This window comes from Squalius cephalus (assembly GCF_949319135.1).
Source record: "Squalius cephalus genome assembly, chromosome: 19".
Classification (NCBI taxonomy): Eukaryota; Metazoa; Chordata; class Actinopteri; order Cypriniformes; family Leuciscidae; genus Squalius; species Squalius cephalus.
In genome coordinates, this window is record NC_137140.1 from 11,805,881 (window position 1) to 11,820,996 (window position 15,116).

General features: G+C 35.8%; 1 protein-coding gene across 3 annotated transcripts in view; it reads right to left on the reverse strand.

The window, feature by feature from the left end:
* The window catches only part of aclyb (ATP citrate lyase b), a 58,336-nt gene that overhangs the window by 4,804 nt on the left and 38,416 nt on the right, over window positions 1-15,116 (reverse strand). For 2 of the 3 annotated variants that reach the window (XM_079851885.1, XM_079851884.1), the window contains 9 exons: window positions 10,249-10,353; window positions 9,547-9,743; window positions 8,577-8,658; window positions 6,933-7,043; window positions 5,870-5,997; window positions 2,025-2,118; window positions 1,332-1,486; window positions 1,055-1,205; window positions 603-746 (listed from right to left, as the gene is read on the reverse strand). In XM_079851885.1, coding sequence (XP_079708011.1) covers window positions 603-746; window positions 1,055-1,205; window positions 1,332-1,486; window positions 2,025-2,118; window positions 5,870-5,997; window positions 6,933-7,043; window positions 8,577-8,658; window positions 9,547-9,743; window positions 10,249-10,353 — 1,167 coding nt within the window. The remainder of the gene's footprint in view (window positions 1-602; window positions 747-1,054; window positions 1,206-1,331; window positions 1,487-2,024; window positions 2,119-5,869; window positions 5,998-6,932; window positions 7,044-8,576; window positions 8,659-9,546; window positions 9,744-10,248; window positions 10,354-15,116) is intronic. The other variant, XM_079851886.1, reaches the window with a different exon arrangement.

Sequence of the window (15,116 nt, forward strand, 5' to 3'; positions counted from 1 at the left end):
AGTCATAACCTGAGTCGAAGTGGAACTCAACACTGTGTCTTGGATTGAGGCTATGGGGAACAAATACCCACTCCACAATGCTGCGGGAATGCCTGCCTCACTAGGTGAGAATATGCACAAGCATAGTGGGCATACATACATTGACTGAACAGATTACTTTAGCTGGAGTCAAAGCTTCAACCCAGGGCACATCCATTACAGAGTTGTATTGGAAAAATAAGGCCAGCTAAAGGTGTCTAATGTCCCACTCCTCTCAGGGAATGAATGCCCCTACTTAAAGACCCGATGGTAGTTAGGAAGGGGAAGCAAACTAAATAGAGGGGATGACAGATAACAAGGAGCGACACCCTGTAGGCAAACTTCCTCTACTTATTAGCATTGTCAAACCAGGGCCATTCCAAGGCGAGTGCTATCCATACTTTAAGACCCAACCATAGGGGCACAGATGGCTAGATCTGCCTCAGGAGACAGAACAACCTTCACCTATGGTTTATTGGCGTGTGTTTACACATGCTTCAGACACTGGTCATGCTGATGGTGTTCCCCCATAGTGTCATCTGGATTCATGCAGTGTGTTTCTCTCTGTATTTGTGTGTATTTACTGATTTGACTCGATGTCCGATGCCCATAATAAGCATGCCATCTTTCTTCATTTTGTTGACAAACTCCATGGGCAGCAGGCCGCTGTCAAACGCTTTACTGAACTGTTTAGCAGCTGCGTCCAGAGCGCCACCGAATCTATCTCCCTGCAGAACAGGAACAAACAATTCAGTTTCAGATTAAATACAACATTCCTTTTTTAATTATTATATTTCTTAAATGTTTCTTATCATATCAATGTTAAATATCATAAATAATCATTATTAAACAAATAATTCAATGTTTTCTTAATGTTTATTGATAACAAATATCAGCTAAATCAAATATGGCCATGTTCTGTTTGCTCATATTTCATATTTGATATGAGGTTTACTGAACTCTTGTTCTTGCCAGACTGTAGCAAAACCGGTTTAGTTAGTAAAGCTGTAGTTGAGTGTACAGTGACTGATCTTACTATCGTCAGAAGTCCAGAGGTCAGACTGGACACCAGGTCTTTACCGGCACGAGCACACACAATGGTGTTATGAGCACCAGATACAGCCGGCCCATGATCCGCAGTCACCATCAAACACATCTCAATGAACTGACATGCGTAACGTGGTAATCTGTCAAAAACACACACGCACTCATGTTTCTAGGCCAGAACTTTATGCAAGTAGACAAATAACTGGTCAACGCATTTCAAAATGAATATAAATATGTACATAATGAAGGAATTTTATGTAACAAACCTCCTCTGGAACCACAGCAGGCCCAGCACTCCTCCTAGACCCATTTCCTCTTTGAACACCTCTGTGATGGGCATACCGGCATATATGAGCTCCTGGCCCCTTTCATCACAGATACTAGTCATGAACGATGCAGGTTTTCGAATCAACCCCAACTCCTACACACACACACACACACACACACACACACACACACACACACACACACACACACACCAGCTCAGATACAGCTTGAAAATTGACTAAATATGAACTAAACATTTAAATATCCTCAAATTTACTATGCATTTTAGCAGCCAGTAATTTTCAATTCAAGAGACATGCAAAGTTTCCATCCAAATTCTCCACATTTGTTAAAAATGCATTTCTAAAAATTAGACCTAAATTATGCGCATTATCTTGAGGAAGTCCACCCTTATTTTGTCACAGAGCAAAATATGCAAAATATGACCAGAAAAATTGATACTGAAAATGTAGCTTTGCCATCACAAAAATAAATTACATTTTAAAATATATTCAAATAGAAAACAGTTCTTTTAATTTGTAATATTTTGCAATATTACCATTTTTACTGTATTTTTTATTAAATATATGCAGTCTTGGTGAGCATAACAGACTTTAAAAAAACAATTCATGACTTATTACAGTCAAAGAAAATCTTGATGTACAGAAATAAGGCAATAATGCAGATCTTACTCTTGCCCAGGAGTAATCCATCGGGACGGTAGGAGGAGGAACTTCCTGTGCAGGAACAATGATTCCATTTGCAACAAGATCATCATACACAAACCTTCCCAACAAAACAGAGACAATTAACAAATTAGTTAAAGCATTAAAAGGTTAATGACAGTATTAATTATGGTTGCTGGAATATATATAAAAAAAAAAAACATTTATCTGACAATAAATCACATTTTGATTACTAGGGGTGGGAAATATAAACAAAAAATGTTTACTACGATAATCTAATAATATTTTTTTCGATAACGATATATAAAAAAATTGTCCTTTTGACAACTTCCAGTAGACCTATTACAAATTTGGTAAATTGATTTTTTTTTAACAGTCATGAACATTTCAAAGAAACAGATAAATATTTACTAAAAACACTGTTTTAATTATTTTTGTTCGCCATTGTTGAAGCTTTTCTCTTTTTAGCAGATGTTGGCTCAGTAACCATTCATAAGGATTCATCAGACTGATTCAAAGTAGTAATGTAAATAAATTGAATGGTGAATGGTCAAAGGTTATTGAAATTAATTTATTATTACATTTTGTCTAAGTTACAGTCTTAGGAGGCTGTTGAAAAGATTATTTGTTTATAGCGAGAGAGACTGCTTGAGTGGAGGAAGGGATGGTACTCTGTCTGTCTTTCTGTTATCGGCCTGCTAAAGCAACCAAAACAACCCAGCTGACTTTTCTAAAATCAAATGAATAATGAACAGAGATGCTTTGAAACTGGTTAAGAGACTATGTAAAATTAGGTAAAACCGAAAGAAAAATGTGAAGTAAATGTTTTTAGAGTTTAATATCAAAAAGCGAACATTGAAAATGAGCAGTTAACATATCTGTGTCTAGTATGAGTGTGTGTGATGGTGACTGCACTTTATGCCTTGTATGTGTTAGTTTGTGGTCCTATTATTTCCTGATTTTGTGAATATTGTGTCATTAACCTCTGGAATGAGTGTTTTATCATTACAGATGGGTTAAGTGAAACGACAAACTTTAAAGAAGCTGATAATTCAGTCAGCTGATAAAAGTCAGTTTGATGAAAAGACGATACAGAACATGGGACGAGCTTTAATTGGATTGGTTTTCCAGCTCTGTCTGCTATTGGTAATTATGACTACTTTTGTCATTTATGATGTTGATCTGAATTACTCCCTGGATTAGTATTTATGTAAATTGGAATTGTGAAGTTGAAGATTGTCATCCATTATGGGGTAAAAACTCTTGTCTAAATTCAACTGAGGGTCTAAATTTAAATAGACAACTAGGATCATAATGGTAAACGTAAAAATAATAGACTTGATGGCAGAGAGACAAAGTGACATATTGGTCACTAAGTCACTATCCAAATTATCCAGAGAGGGCTCTCTCATTTTTATGAAAGGCTGGTGGGCGAACAAAGGAGGAGTGGATATAACTTCTAAAAAAAAATTATTTCTCAATCCATTAAATGGATGTATGACATTAGATGTCTAAGAAAACTACAATTTAGGTAATAAAGGTTAAAGGAGAAAGCAGCTATATGGCTGTCTTAAGGGTTGAGATCCGAGTAACATAATATTTTGGTTTGTGATAAGTGAGTTTAAGATAAAAAGTAATACGGCACTGAGTATGATTAACAGGGATTAACGTGATATAAAGATAAGGGAAGAACAATAGTTTTATTAAGTAACATTGGGAACAATTCTATATTTTAGTGGTAAAATAATGATTGAAATGATGATGTGAATTTGTTTTATTTTATTTCTATTTTTGAAAGAATAAGATGTTATACAATTAAGATGGTACATGCTGTGTGACTGTAAACTGAAGGATGATTTCAGTAGAAACTTAAAGTGCTTGGATTATTATGGGTCTTAATTATATTTTTGTGTTTGTTTAGTTTTAGTGTTTGTAAAGGGTCTATAATGGGGGTAGTGAAAAGAATGGATTAACCATCCATGTTTGTTTATTATAAAAGGAATTGGAAATTATAGTTTTATATAAAGTAGTGCATGTATCCTGGTATTTATGATTATAGACAATGTCTTTATTTAGGATCTGAGTAGTGACTGAGGGGCTAGCCCATGCTAGGAATACAGCAATTTGCTTATTTAGCCCGGCTTCCAGAGAATAAATATGTATTGTTGTTTTGTAATCAGTTAAGTTGATGATGATACCAAATTAGCCAAGATGAATAACCGCTGTGTAAGTCATGTAAAGACAGCTATGTCAGAAGGTTCTGGAGATCAATAATATACTATGTGTTATGTGGGATATTATGTTCATGTTAAGTCCATGTTAAGTATGAAAAGATATTGTCTGTTTTATAAAAAATAATAATAATTACCTTACAGTGGAGCATGGGTCAGAAACCTAACATTTTGAAGCAGCCTTTATGGAAAGACCAGATGTGGTGTTTAGTACCCCACATTGGTCTAAAACGGGGGACTGAAGGGGGTGGATTGGAATCCACTGCTGCTTCAATGTATATGTAATGAGTGATTATAATCAAGGTATTAATCAATATTTTTCCTTCTAAATATCACATGGGTTGACTTACTTCTCTGGAGATTTTATTTTGTTATTGAAGTTACCAGTGTGATCACTGAAATGTTCTTTTCATGTATTATTTTTAATGTCTGTATTTGATATCTGAATGCAGTAACAGTGCTTGCTTATTTATCCCAGCTTCTAGAAATGAAATGGGGACTTGTTTTGTGTTTGAGAAAGGTCTTCAACATGTTAAAACACATTACATCACTGAAGCCAATAGTTTAAGGGACCATTTCTTTGTTAAAGCCTTACTTAGACTAAAGTGTAGCTCTCCTTGAGAAAGAACGCATTATCTTGATGTTTTGAGACGAGACTCCTGTTTATAGTTAGAGCCTGGTCAAATCCAACCTGGGAAAAGCTGTGTGTCGGTGTGTGTGTGTTAGTCTTCTTGGTTACAGGTTAAGGAACCACTGGCATTATTGGAGATTGACTGAGTTGTTGTTCGAGACATGCTGGCACCCAGCAACCCAAATCTGCGACCTGGAAGGTCACGACGTGCCTGACTTCAGGGTCGGAGTGTCAGCTGCATAATCTATGGAGATATGCTTCAGTCTATCTGTATATGTGTGGAAAATTACTATGTTTATCTATTTCTTAGCCAATGAGAATTATTCAACCTGTAAGCAATGACGTACTGTAGCTTAGACCTTGGAAATGGTATAACTGCTGTGATCTTTGTAACTGCAAGCGGGCGGCCTACAAACTCCTGTGTGAGTCTTGAAGCTGACTTCTGCTGATGAAACTGCAAACTATCTTCAGTAAAACTTTTCTTCAATTTTTTATAATTCTTCTTTCAAACATCTGGTCCTTGGGTCCTAAAACTGTTAACCCCTAACAAAATATTACTCATTAAAAGAACCAGCTCAAATGAGTCATTTGTTCAAAAAAAGTGTTTTTGTTTGAGCGTGAGTGAGAAAACAACTCAATTCAATTCAGACTGCAAACTTGTATTACCAACACATCTATTAATGAGTTCTTATGCTGTGGCGCTTGTTTGAATGGATGCTATTTTGTTATATCAAAAGACAATAAAAAGTTGATAAAAAAAAAAAAGAATACAGCTGTGAAATCCCTATATTGCCAACGCCATTATATGCAAAGTACATAACAAAGGGCCTGAATACTGAAATTTAATGACATAAGGTAAATTACAAATTATATAAAAAATGTATTTGTTTTACTGTAAACGTTTACTGACAGCAAAACTATTTAAACTCATAACTGTAACGTATTTCTCAAATGAAGGGGTCTGAATGCTTCCTCCTTCTGTTACTCACTTGATGACATCCCCCAATTCATCAAAGCTGTTGGGCACAAATGCACCTGCTTCCCGCAGTGCTTGATTTTTGGCCACAGCGGTCTCTGACTCTTGATTTGCACATGCTCCCGCATGGCCAAACTGCACCTAAAACATTTAATTTAACACAATACTATGTTAAAAGTTCATTCGGTTAACTTGCGCTAACTTGGTTAGGTATTGACACATTAAATGTCTCAACAAATTCAATGGCCTTGCACCAATGCAGCACTTCATGTTGCCATTTTTGGCATGTCCATGAAGCACACAAGACCAAATGGTATCTTATGTCATTTACTAAGACAGAAGGGTGCTCTCGAACGCCTCCTTTGCATTACAAGAGTGGAGAACCACATGGGCTGATGGCCAATAGGCCTATGTCACACTTCCTGCTTCCGGAACGCGGAGTAGGGATTCAGAACTTCCGGTCAACAGTATTTCTCGATAAGGATTTAGATTATCAGCCATAATGTCTAAACCATCTGAGGTAGACTGACCACAAACTATGAGGTTGTGAAACGAAGGTTTTTGCTCCTGTAGAAGCTATAAGTTCGTATGAAATCAACCTTGTTTTAAGAAAAACATGTTTTATCCACGATCTTATGGAAAAAAAAACTACACTACCCACAATCCTAAGTGTAGCAGCAACATCTGCTGATTGGTCCAACTCGCTGTTACCATAGAAACGTTTACCTTACTGGCGAACGGCTAGAGCTATAACAACAATGGCAGGCTACACCCGCAGCTGTTGTTGTAGTGTACTGGGTTGCTCTGCATCAGGACGTAGACAGCCATACCTCAAGTTTCCACTTGAGAGTTTTCATTTACCATCCGAACCACCTCGTCATATGTGACTTTAGGCAGGTTGCGGAGAGATTTGGTCCAGCGGTATCTATCGGACTCCGCCATTGTAAAAAGCTAACCGGAAGAGCCGTATCCCTACTAAAAGACGTACTTCCGGTCTTCAATTTTTTCGTGACATAGGCCTATTGGGCCAGGGCTAATAAGCAAAAAGTGTCTCTAAAGCCATTTAAAGGATGTACCTCAGATGAGAACATGGTGGCACACGTTCCAATACACCAGCACACGACTGGCTTAGTGATTCTGCCGTCTGCAATGCCCTGGCAGATGTTATACTCCTCGGTGCCTCCGATCTAAAAGACAGCACACACAATATCATTAGAATTACAGTGCCTTATTACTCAACTCTTATATTATTGTCATAAGTTACAGAATAGTTATGATAAAAAAGATTTAGACAGAACAGAGCACCAGTGGATTCTACATGAACAGGTTAACAAATCTGTCCCTTTTTACAGACATTAAAATAATCTCAATGAGAAATAAAAGGATGATGAATTATTTTAAATAATATTATATTGAAAAGATGCAAAAGGTCAGAGCACCTTGTTGGATTTTGACGTGTCTATGATAATCATTTATAGACGAGAGTTTTTTTTTTGTCATTTTTTAAAGGGTCATGAAATGCATTTTCAGGTCTTTATATTATGTTTCTAGAGGTTAGCTTATAACTTTAGTAAATATATAGTATAACGTTTTTTGCATCAAAAAATATTTATCTCATTTGCACTCTGTCACAAACCTTTTTAAGAAGCATTACCGCTTTCAAAAACGCAAGTAAACTTAAACTACAGTGATTTTCGCACCACATCCATGCCTTTCCTCTACAGCATGTAATGTGTGTTTTGAGGCTCAAGATGGCCAGCGCTGTATTAGGGCCATAAATATTTGAGCCAGTATCAGATTAAAATGAACCGATGCAACCACAAGAATTGCCTCCAAGGACACAATACTTGGGCATTGGCGTCGCTTTCAATATAAGCTATTTAGAAAAATCGGCAACATGTTGAGAATGATTAAGAAATGAGACGGACAAAAAAAATCTAATTCAATTGCTCAGGTACGTCATTAAAAATAAACTTCAGCCATGCGTTTTTAACAGTTTGATCTTTTGGAAGGGTATGCACAGTTTTTGGAGGTGCAGTTTGTCTACATCCAGGGACAGAACAACATTGGATGGTCTTACTCGACAGCAGTATAATTCTTGTGATTGATTGATAACATGAGTTGTTAAGAGCTCCTTGATTTACATACGCATGTTAAGGCACATTTATTTGGCATTATCTGGCATTTCAGAAAGGTGGAAAACAAAAACTCATATTTTAAACTGTGGAATTAGCTTTGAGGTATGAAACTTGCAGTATGTTTTTAATGTAGAGAAACCTCTTATATGAGTACATAAAGGACATTTTTCCATTTCATAATCCCTTTAATAAATTATAACTGTTGAGATGAGCTGAGAAGTTATTTGTCAGAGAGTGTAATACAGACTCTTATATAACTCCAATGACAAAATATGAACATTCTGTGACTGTTTCTGTATTACAGGCCTCTGAGACTGTATTATTTAGGGAACTGTCGTAAAATATCTTTGTTCCAGACCAGTGTTACGAGAGTCTCTTCAATATCATAGGTATTTAATTCTTAGAACTAGGTCCACATGTTGCACACTTATCTGTCCATCCAAGACCACTGAGGAGTTTTAGCATTTAATGAATACAAATCCGTGTAAATTAAAAAAAAAATTAAATCAAATTTTTTTTGTTTCATAAGAATATAAGACCTAATCGTGATTAGAGGCGCTCAAATCTTTCCCATGATCTCACCTCTCCCAGAACGACAATCATCTTGACTCCTGGAGTGTCCTGATATCTGAGCACATGGTCCATGAATGTAGAGCCTGGGAATCTGAGTATAAGAGCAACACAGTAGTCATCTTAGTTGCTGATCCGTTTATTAGCTCAATCAAGTAATAATTAGTACTTTCTGAATCCTGCTTTAATTAATCTGCTGTATGTCCGTTAAACAAAATAACGATATATACGATAAATAAAGCTTGTTTGTTGATGTACCTGATGATTTTGGAATAAATTACTTTTTTACAGTTTATCATAGTTTATCATTGTGCAAAAAATCAGAAAATACAAACTTTTGTATCATGCTGAAACACTAAATATAACAGTAGAAGACGAGAAAACAGTAAAAGTACAGGGGGAAATTCACCAAAGTGTCAAGAACAGTCATAAATATTGACATTAACACACAGGAAAAATGTGTAACGGACACACTAATTATGCAAAAATTAGTAAATAATGCAGGGTTTTTTTGTGTGTATTTTTCTTAAAATAATGTACTTCGGTTGCATGTCATGTTATTTATAACTGAGCACAGATATGTTGAACTGTTCACACAGGATTCCATTCAGCATACTTCTGTTTTTCAAATAAAAACAAATAATCCATGTATAAGCAAAATAAATAAAAATACAAAAATAATACAGAAAGTCTAAAATGAAGGTTTAAAATAAAGAGCGTCAGTGTCATAATGAATGACAAGTCTGATCCTTGCTATTTCGATATTGCGGATGGATTTCATAACAAAACCTTTTAACCATAGTTAAAGGAATTTGTTAGACAAAGAGTTTTGTATGTGTCCGACAGTTCAATAAACTCGACGGACAAAATGGAGGATAGCAACAATGCTTCTCAAGCAGCGATCTGATTGGATATTTGGGCTGTCAGTCGTTTATTTATCATAAGGTCGATTCACAAGGACAGGACATGCTCTGGTTGTCACCTGTCTCCTCCAATAGCAACTCCTTCATAAACCCCGTCTGTAGTGTGTGAGATGATGTTGTTGAGTTCATTGGACATCCCTCCTGAGCGGGACACATACGCCACGCTGCCCGGCCTGTACAGCTTTGATGCCAGGATATTGTCAAGCATTCCACCTGTGTTCCCGATCTTAAAGCAGCCTGGCTTTATACCACCAACCTAAAACACACAGGTTGAGAGAACCTCATGAAAAAACAAATATTTTGCAGAAAGAATGACAATTTTAGGACCCCAAAAAACATTACTACACGCCCATGGATGTTTGTATGGACTTTTGAGTTTGTTTGTTATTCTCATTATTATTAGTGGTGATCTGCCTGTTACTGCAATACAGGTAAAGATGTACAATGCTACCAGTTTTCATAAATCAACTAATATGAGTATTGTCTGATCAACTAGTTGAATGTATAGCTAAATAGGCTTTGTCATGTTCAAACCCCAATCAGAACGTTTGGGAGTAAAACACAATGAAAGACATTATTTTCTTTAGGCAAATTATTAGCACTCATTTGTATTTGATCTTACTTTTCATCTGATTTTGGGATGGAATATGACACAGACATGTTTTTCAACAGGCTTTCTGAGATTTATCATAATGTTAATATTCACACATGTATTAAACATATATAGCTATACAAATACTCAAACATTTTGAAACACTCACAGTTGCAGGTCCAATGATAGTGACGCCCTTTTCATCGGCTGATTTGATGAGTTTGCGGGTCAGAGCTTCAGGAATGCCTTCAGCTATTATAGCTATAGTGTGTATCTAATAACACAAGATCACTCAAATCAGTGCAAACATTCACAATAACTCAGGCTCAACTGCGCTTTTTACACAATGTCCTCTTATGATGTTCAATGTTAAAAGGTACCTTTTCCATTTGAATGTTTGAAATCTCACAGTAAACTCATGTAAGTTTTCAAACATTCTAGCAAACAAAGAATATCTTAAATATCTTAATATCTTAAAGTGTTAATAAATTACATTAAGCTTAATTTTAATGTGTGCTAGCATTTAATTACATTCAGAAAAGTAAGGTTGACAGTTTCAGATCTATTTATTAATGTTGGATTTGGGGAATGTTACTTTTAAAAGTAACTTCTTTTTAAAGTATCCAAATATGTTACATATTTATAGGTAGTGATTTCAGACAATGTAAGTTGCCTTGAAGGCAAACCACTGCAGTGCACACCAGTGTTCTCCAGACACATGATAGCGCAGAGCGGCCCTCAGGCATGCGCCTTAATGAACATGTAACTGGAGTAAAGTGTCATTTTGAATCGATTTTCCGTCACTTGGCAGCAAGACAACACAGAAGAGTAGCATAGCATCCTAATCTCTTATTAATGAAAGTGACATGAGAAGGTCAAGTATGGTAACCCATACTCAGAATTTGTCCTCTGCATTTAACCCATCCAAGTTAGCGCACACACATTAGGAGTAGTGAATAGTGAACACACACACACACACACACACACACACACACACAGTTAAATGTGAATTATATTCCAATGTGAATTATTAAATTAAATTAACGTCAAGCATGCAAAATACACACAACATTGACATTGCAGGCTATTTATTATCAAACAAAATGTCAGTAAATCAAAAATTGCACAGCTCAATTTAAATTGTCTGCTGTACAGTACAGGCCTATAGACCTTGGTCAGTGAAGCGCAATATTTTTTTTGACAGGAATGAAAATGAGGCTGTGAGGGATAGAATGCAGTGCGTTCAATGAATTGTACGGTTGTTTAACAATCTGATTGTTGCAGCTTACAAAATTAAAAATAAATAAATAAACAAATTTCAGTAGAAAAGAAAGAAAAAGAAAAAAAGAAAAATAAATTAATGTGATCTATGAGCTTTATACGCTGTGCCCCATTGTAAAGACTGCAAGTCTTTCCCTCACAGCCTCGTTTTCATCTGTTAAATTCAATATGGTGTATACCCTGACTAATGTCTATTAAGAGATTTACATGATTTATACACCGATGCATGCAACTTGTGTTTTTTTTTCTCTCTCTCAACAATGCATTTTACCCAGTGCAATATATATTTAGGACAAGTGCGACTTTCTTATAGAAAATACGGTACTTCTTTAACCAGGCAAAATACATGTAACCTCTCATCCTAGTTTAAACCAAAGGGAGAAGGCCAAAAAGATGCAACCTGCGACCCAAACAAGGTTAATGGCATAACTCACCCTAGTCCGCAGGACTACCTTAGAAAGTCCACACACTCCAAGCACGGAGACTAAACCAACAAGACCTGTAAATCACCAATGTGCTTTTCAGAGGCCAGAGGCAATAGCAGCACAGTCCCGCAAACATGCTGACAGCAACCTTTGGAATGGAGGGACCATGAGTGCCTCAAGTATAAGCAATAGGTCCTAAACAGGAACAAGTAAAGGACAAGAGGGCACCAGCCTGTGTGTGCACCCCAATTGGCGATTTATGCACATCACCACTGAAGTTCGTCCTCATGAGGACAATGAAAAATCTGCATGTCTCCCTTAAATGCTTCTCAAGTGTACTACCAAAGGCAAAGTGTAATACCAAAAGCTCCAGACATTTTATGTTCCATAAGGTCTACCTGGCTGTCTTAAAGACCTCGGACTGCTTTTGTAAAGGCATCCCTCAACACAGAGTCCGGCTATAGAATGACAAGTTACCCAAATGGGTAATGCCTGCTGCTTCTGCCATTAAGCCGCACATGTGAAGCCCCTGTCGGGTCAAAAGCGAGTGTACTAATGCGTGCCAGGGCCAGTCGCATTTCCACTGTCAGTTCCGGGGCAGCTCATCTGGGCTTCCTCTGGGCCAACAGCCATGGATTTTTGGCCCGCTGAATACCTTGGTCCAAAGCGGACCAACAGGGGATTGAGGAATGGCAATGAACAGAGGCGGAGTCAGGAGACAGTCAACACCACTGCTCATTTTCCATGTTATTATATCAGGCTACCAGCTAACTTCAAAATGTAAGACATTTTAAACAATTTTCAGCTCAAAACTCACTTTCAGACACCAGCGAGTGTTTTTAAATAACTTCCTTGCGATCCGATGGGGATTCTGATCACCGTATGAGGCAGCAATATATCTATATGCAAACAGAGCATGGCCATATTTGATTTTGGCCAATTGATTTATCAATATTTTTCTAAATGTGTAAGCCTTTGAATTAAAAGTATTAATGGAGTTGCTTTGTGCATTCCTGTCATAGCAAATAAATGGAAGCAGGTGCAACCGAATAGGTATGTGTTCTCTTTTTATATGAAAAGGTAAATATCAGTTTGATTCAGCATGTGTACTTCTGACACAAATTAATAAATTACTGTTACTGTAACATTTTTATTGTAAAACATTGGTCAAATATCGATGCTGGAATCTTTAAGTCCCCCAGAGGTGAAAATCAAGTTTTTAATGTTGTTTATTATGAAGGACTAAAAATGACAGAACGAAAAATAAATAAATAAATAAATAAAAGTAGAAATAAATAAATAAATGCAGAAATAATAGAGAAAATAAATACATTTTGGTAATATAAATGGCTATTTCTGTATTTTTACATGTATTTATTTATTTATTTATGCATTTCTATATGTATTTATTTATGTATTTATACATTTATTTATATATTTATGTATTTATATATTTATTTATTTATATATTTATTTATTTCTACATTTATTTATTTCTACATTTATTTATTTCTGTATTTCCACATTTCTACATTTATTTATTTCTGTATTTCCACATTTCTACATTTATTTATTTCTGTATTTCCACATTTCTACATTTATTTTTCCCTGCGCATGTATGCTAATTGACATGGCTAAGCCACGCCCCCTCCACTCACTCAGACAAACATTCAACATTCGGTAACAGGCGCTATGGCAGCTGTCACAGTAGGAGACATTTCACAGGAGGCAATTGATGATTTTTTGGAGACAGAAAGATTATATATCATCTCGATGTCACCAAAAGGGCCTTAAATATGCATTGGAGGGTTATATTAATAATTTTATTGTTGAGAAGGTCGATAAGCTTCAGCTCCAGACAAAGATTTACAGTTCACAGTGTAAACGTTATAGTTTGATGCTATTTCGCTTTAAACGCTCGCTTTATACGCGTCCTATTCGCTTTGGATTCAAAATGTTCAAGCGTCGAACTAGACGCGATACGCGCGAATTTGACGCTCTATTCGCGTTTGGTGTGAGCGCAGAATAATGAACAGGCTGCGATGTCAAGATTGCAATGCTGGAATGTGTGTGTGTCAGAAAGCAGGCGCAATCGAACAGTGGAAACATAAAAACATACTCCATTTTGTTCATACAGGACATAATTAAAACTGCAAAGTGTTTAGCCTACTTATATTTGTGTAAAACACAACATTGTGCTTTTGTCAAACTGTAACCTACAACTGTCACCCAACCAAAATCACACACACACGCTGTTTAAAAGCCAAAATGACAAGAAAAAACATAAAAACGAATGAAAACTGACTAACTGCAATGCATTGCAATGGACGTGGAAGCAGAGAATGCAGAGTGTATTGAGTTAGCTATGCGTACTGTGATTGGCTCATCGCGTTCGGGGGCGTGGCTTAGCCATAGGTCAATTAGCATACATGCGCAAGGAAAAATAAATGTAGAAATGTGGAAATACAGAAATAAATAAATGTAGAAATGTGGAAATACATAAATAAATAAATGTAGAAATACAGAAATAAATAAATGTAGGAATAAATAAATGTAGAAATAAATACATATATAAATATTTAAATAAATAAATATATAAATACATAAATATATAAATAAATGTATAAATACATAAATAAATACATATAGAAATGCATAAATAAATAAATAAATACATGTAAAAATACAGAAATAGCCATTTATATTACCAAAATGTATTTATTTTCACTATTATTTCTGCATTTATTTATTTATTTCTACTTTTATTTTTTTATTTTTCGTTCTGTCATTTTTAGTCCTTCATAGTTTATATGTCTATGTGGTGTTTTTAAAATGCTTTAAGACAATCCATGTGAAAATTCATAAGTCAACACCATTGCTGAGCATTTTCTCCTTAAAACTGCAGTGAACCAAAGACAGTCTCAAAAAACGCGGTTTAAAATCGCTGGAGTTTCTGACGTAACAAACTACCAATTACATCAACGAGTGGATCTCTGAGCTGGTATGAGTGAGTGGAGGCAGGGCTAATTTGCATATTCATAGAACCGCGTATAACAAATGAGGCAAGGGTGTAGAGTAACTATCAAGCTATTTTAAGGCATGAATTTTTTTTTTCAAGGAAAAAAGTTGCATAACATGAATAACATGAATAACAGAGGGTGAGTGCTGCTGCCCCTCTTTTTAACCCAAAAGTATTACCTCAAAAGCCACAGGTCGCAAACAAAATGGAGAATTGTGATTTAGATTTGAATATAAGGAAGTGGGATTAAAATAAATAGAGATTTAAAGAAATTCATATAACTAATCTTTTTATGTAGAAAAGCAATCAATA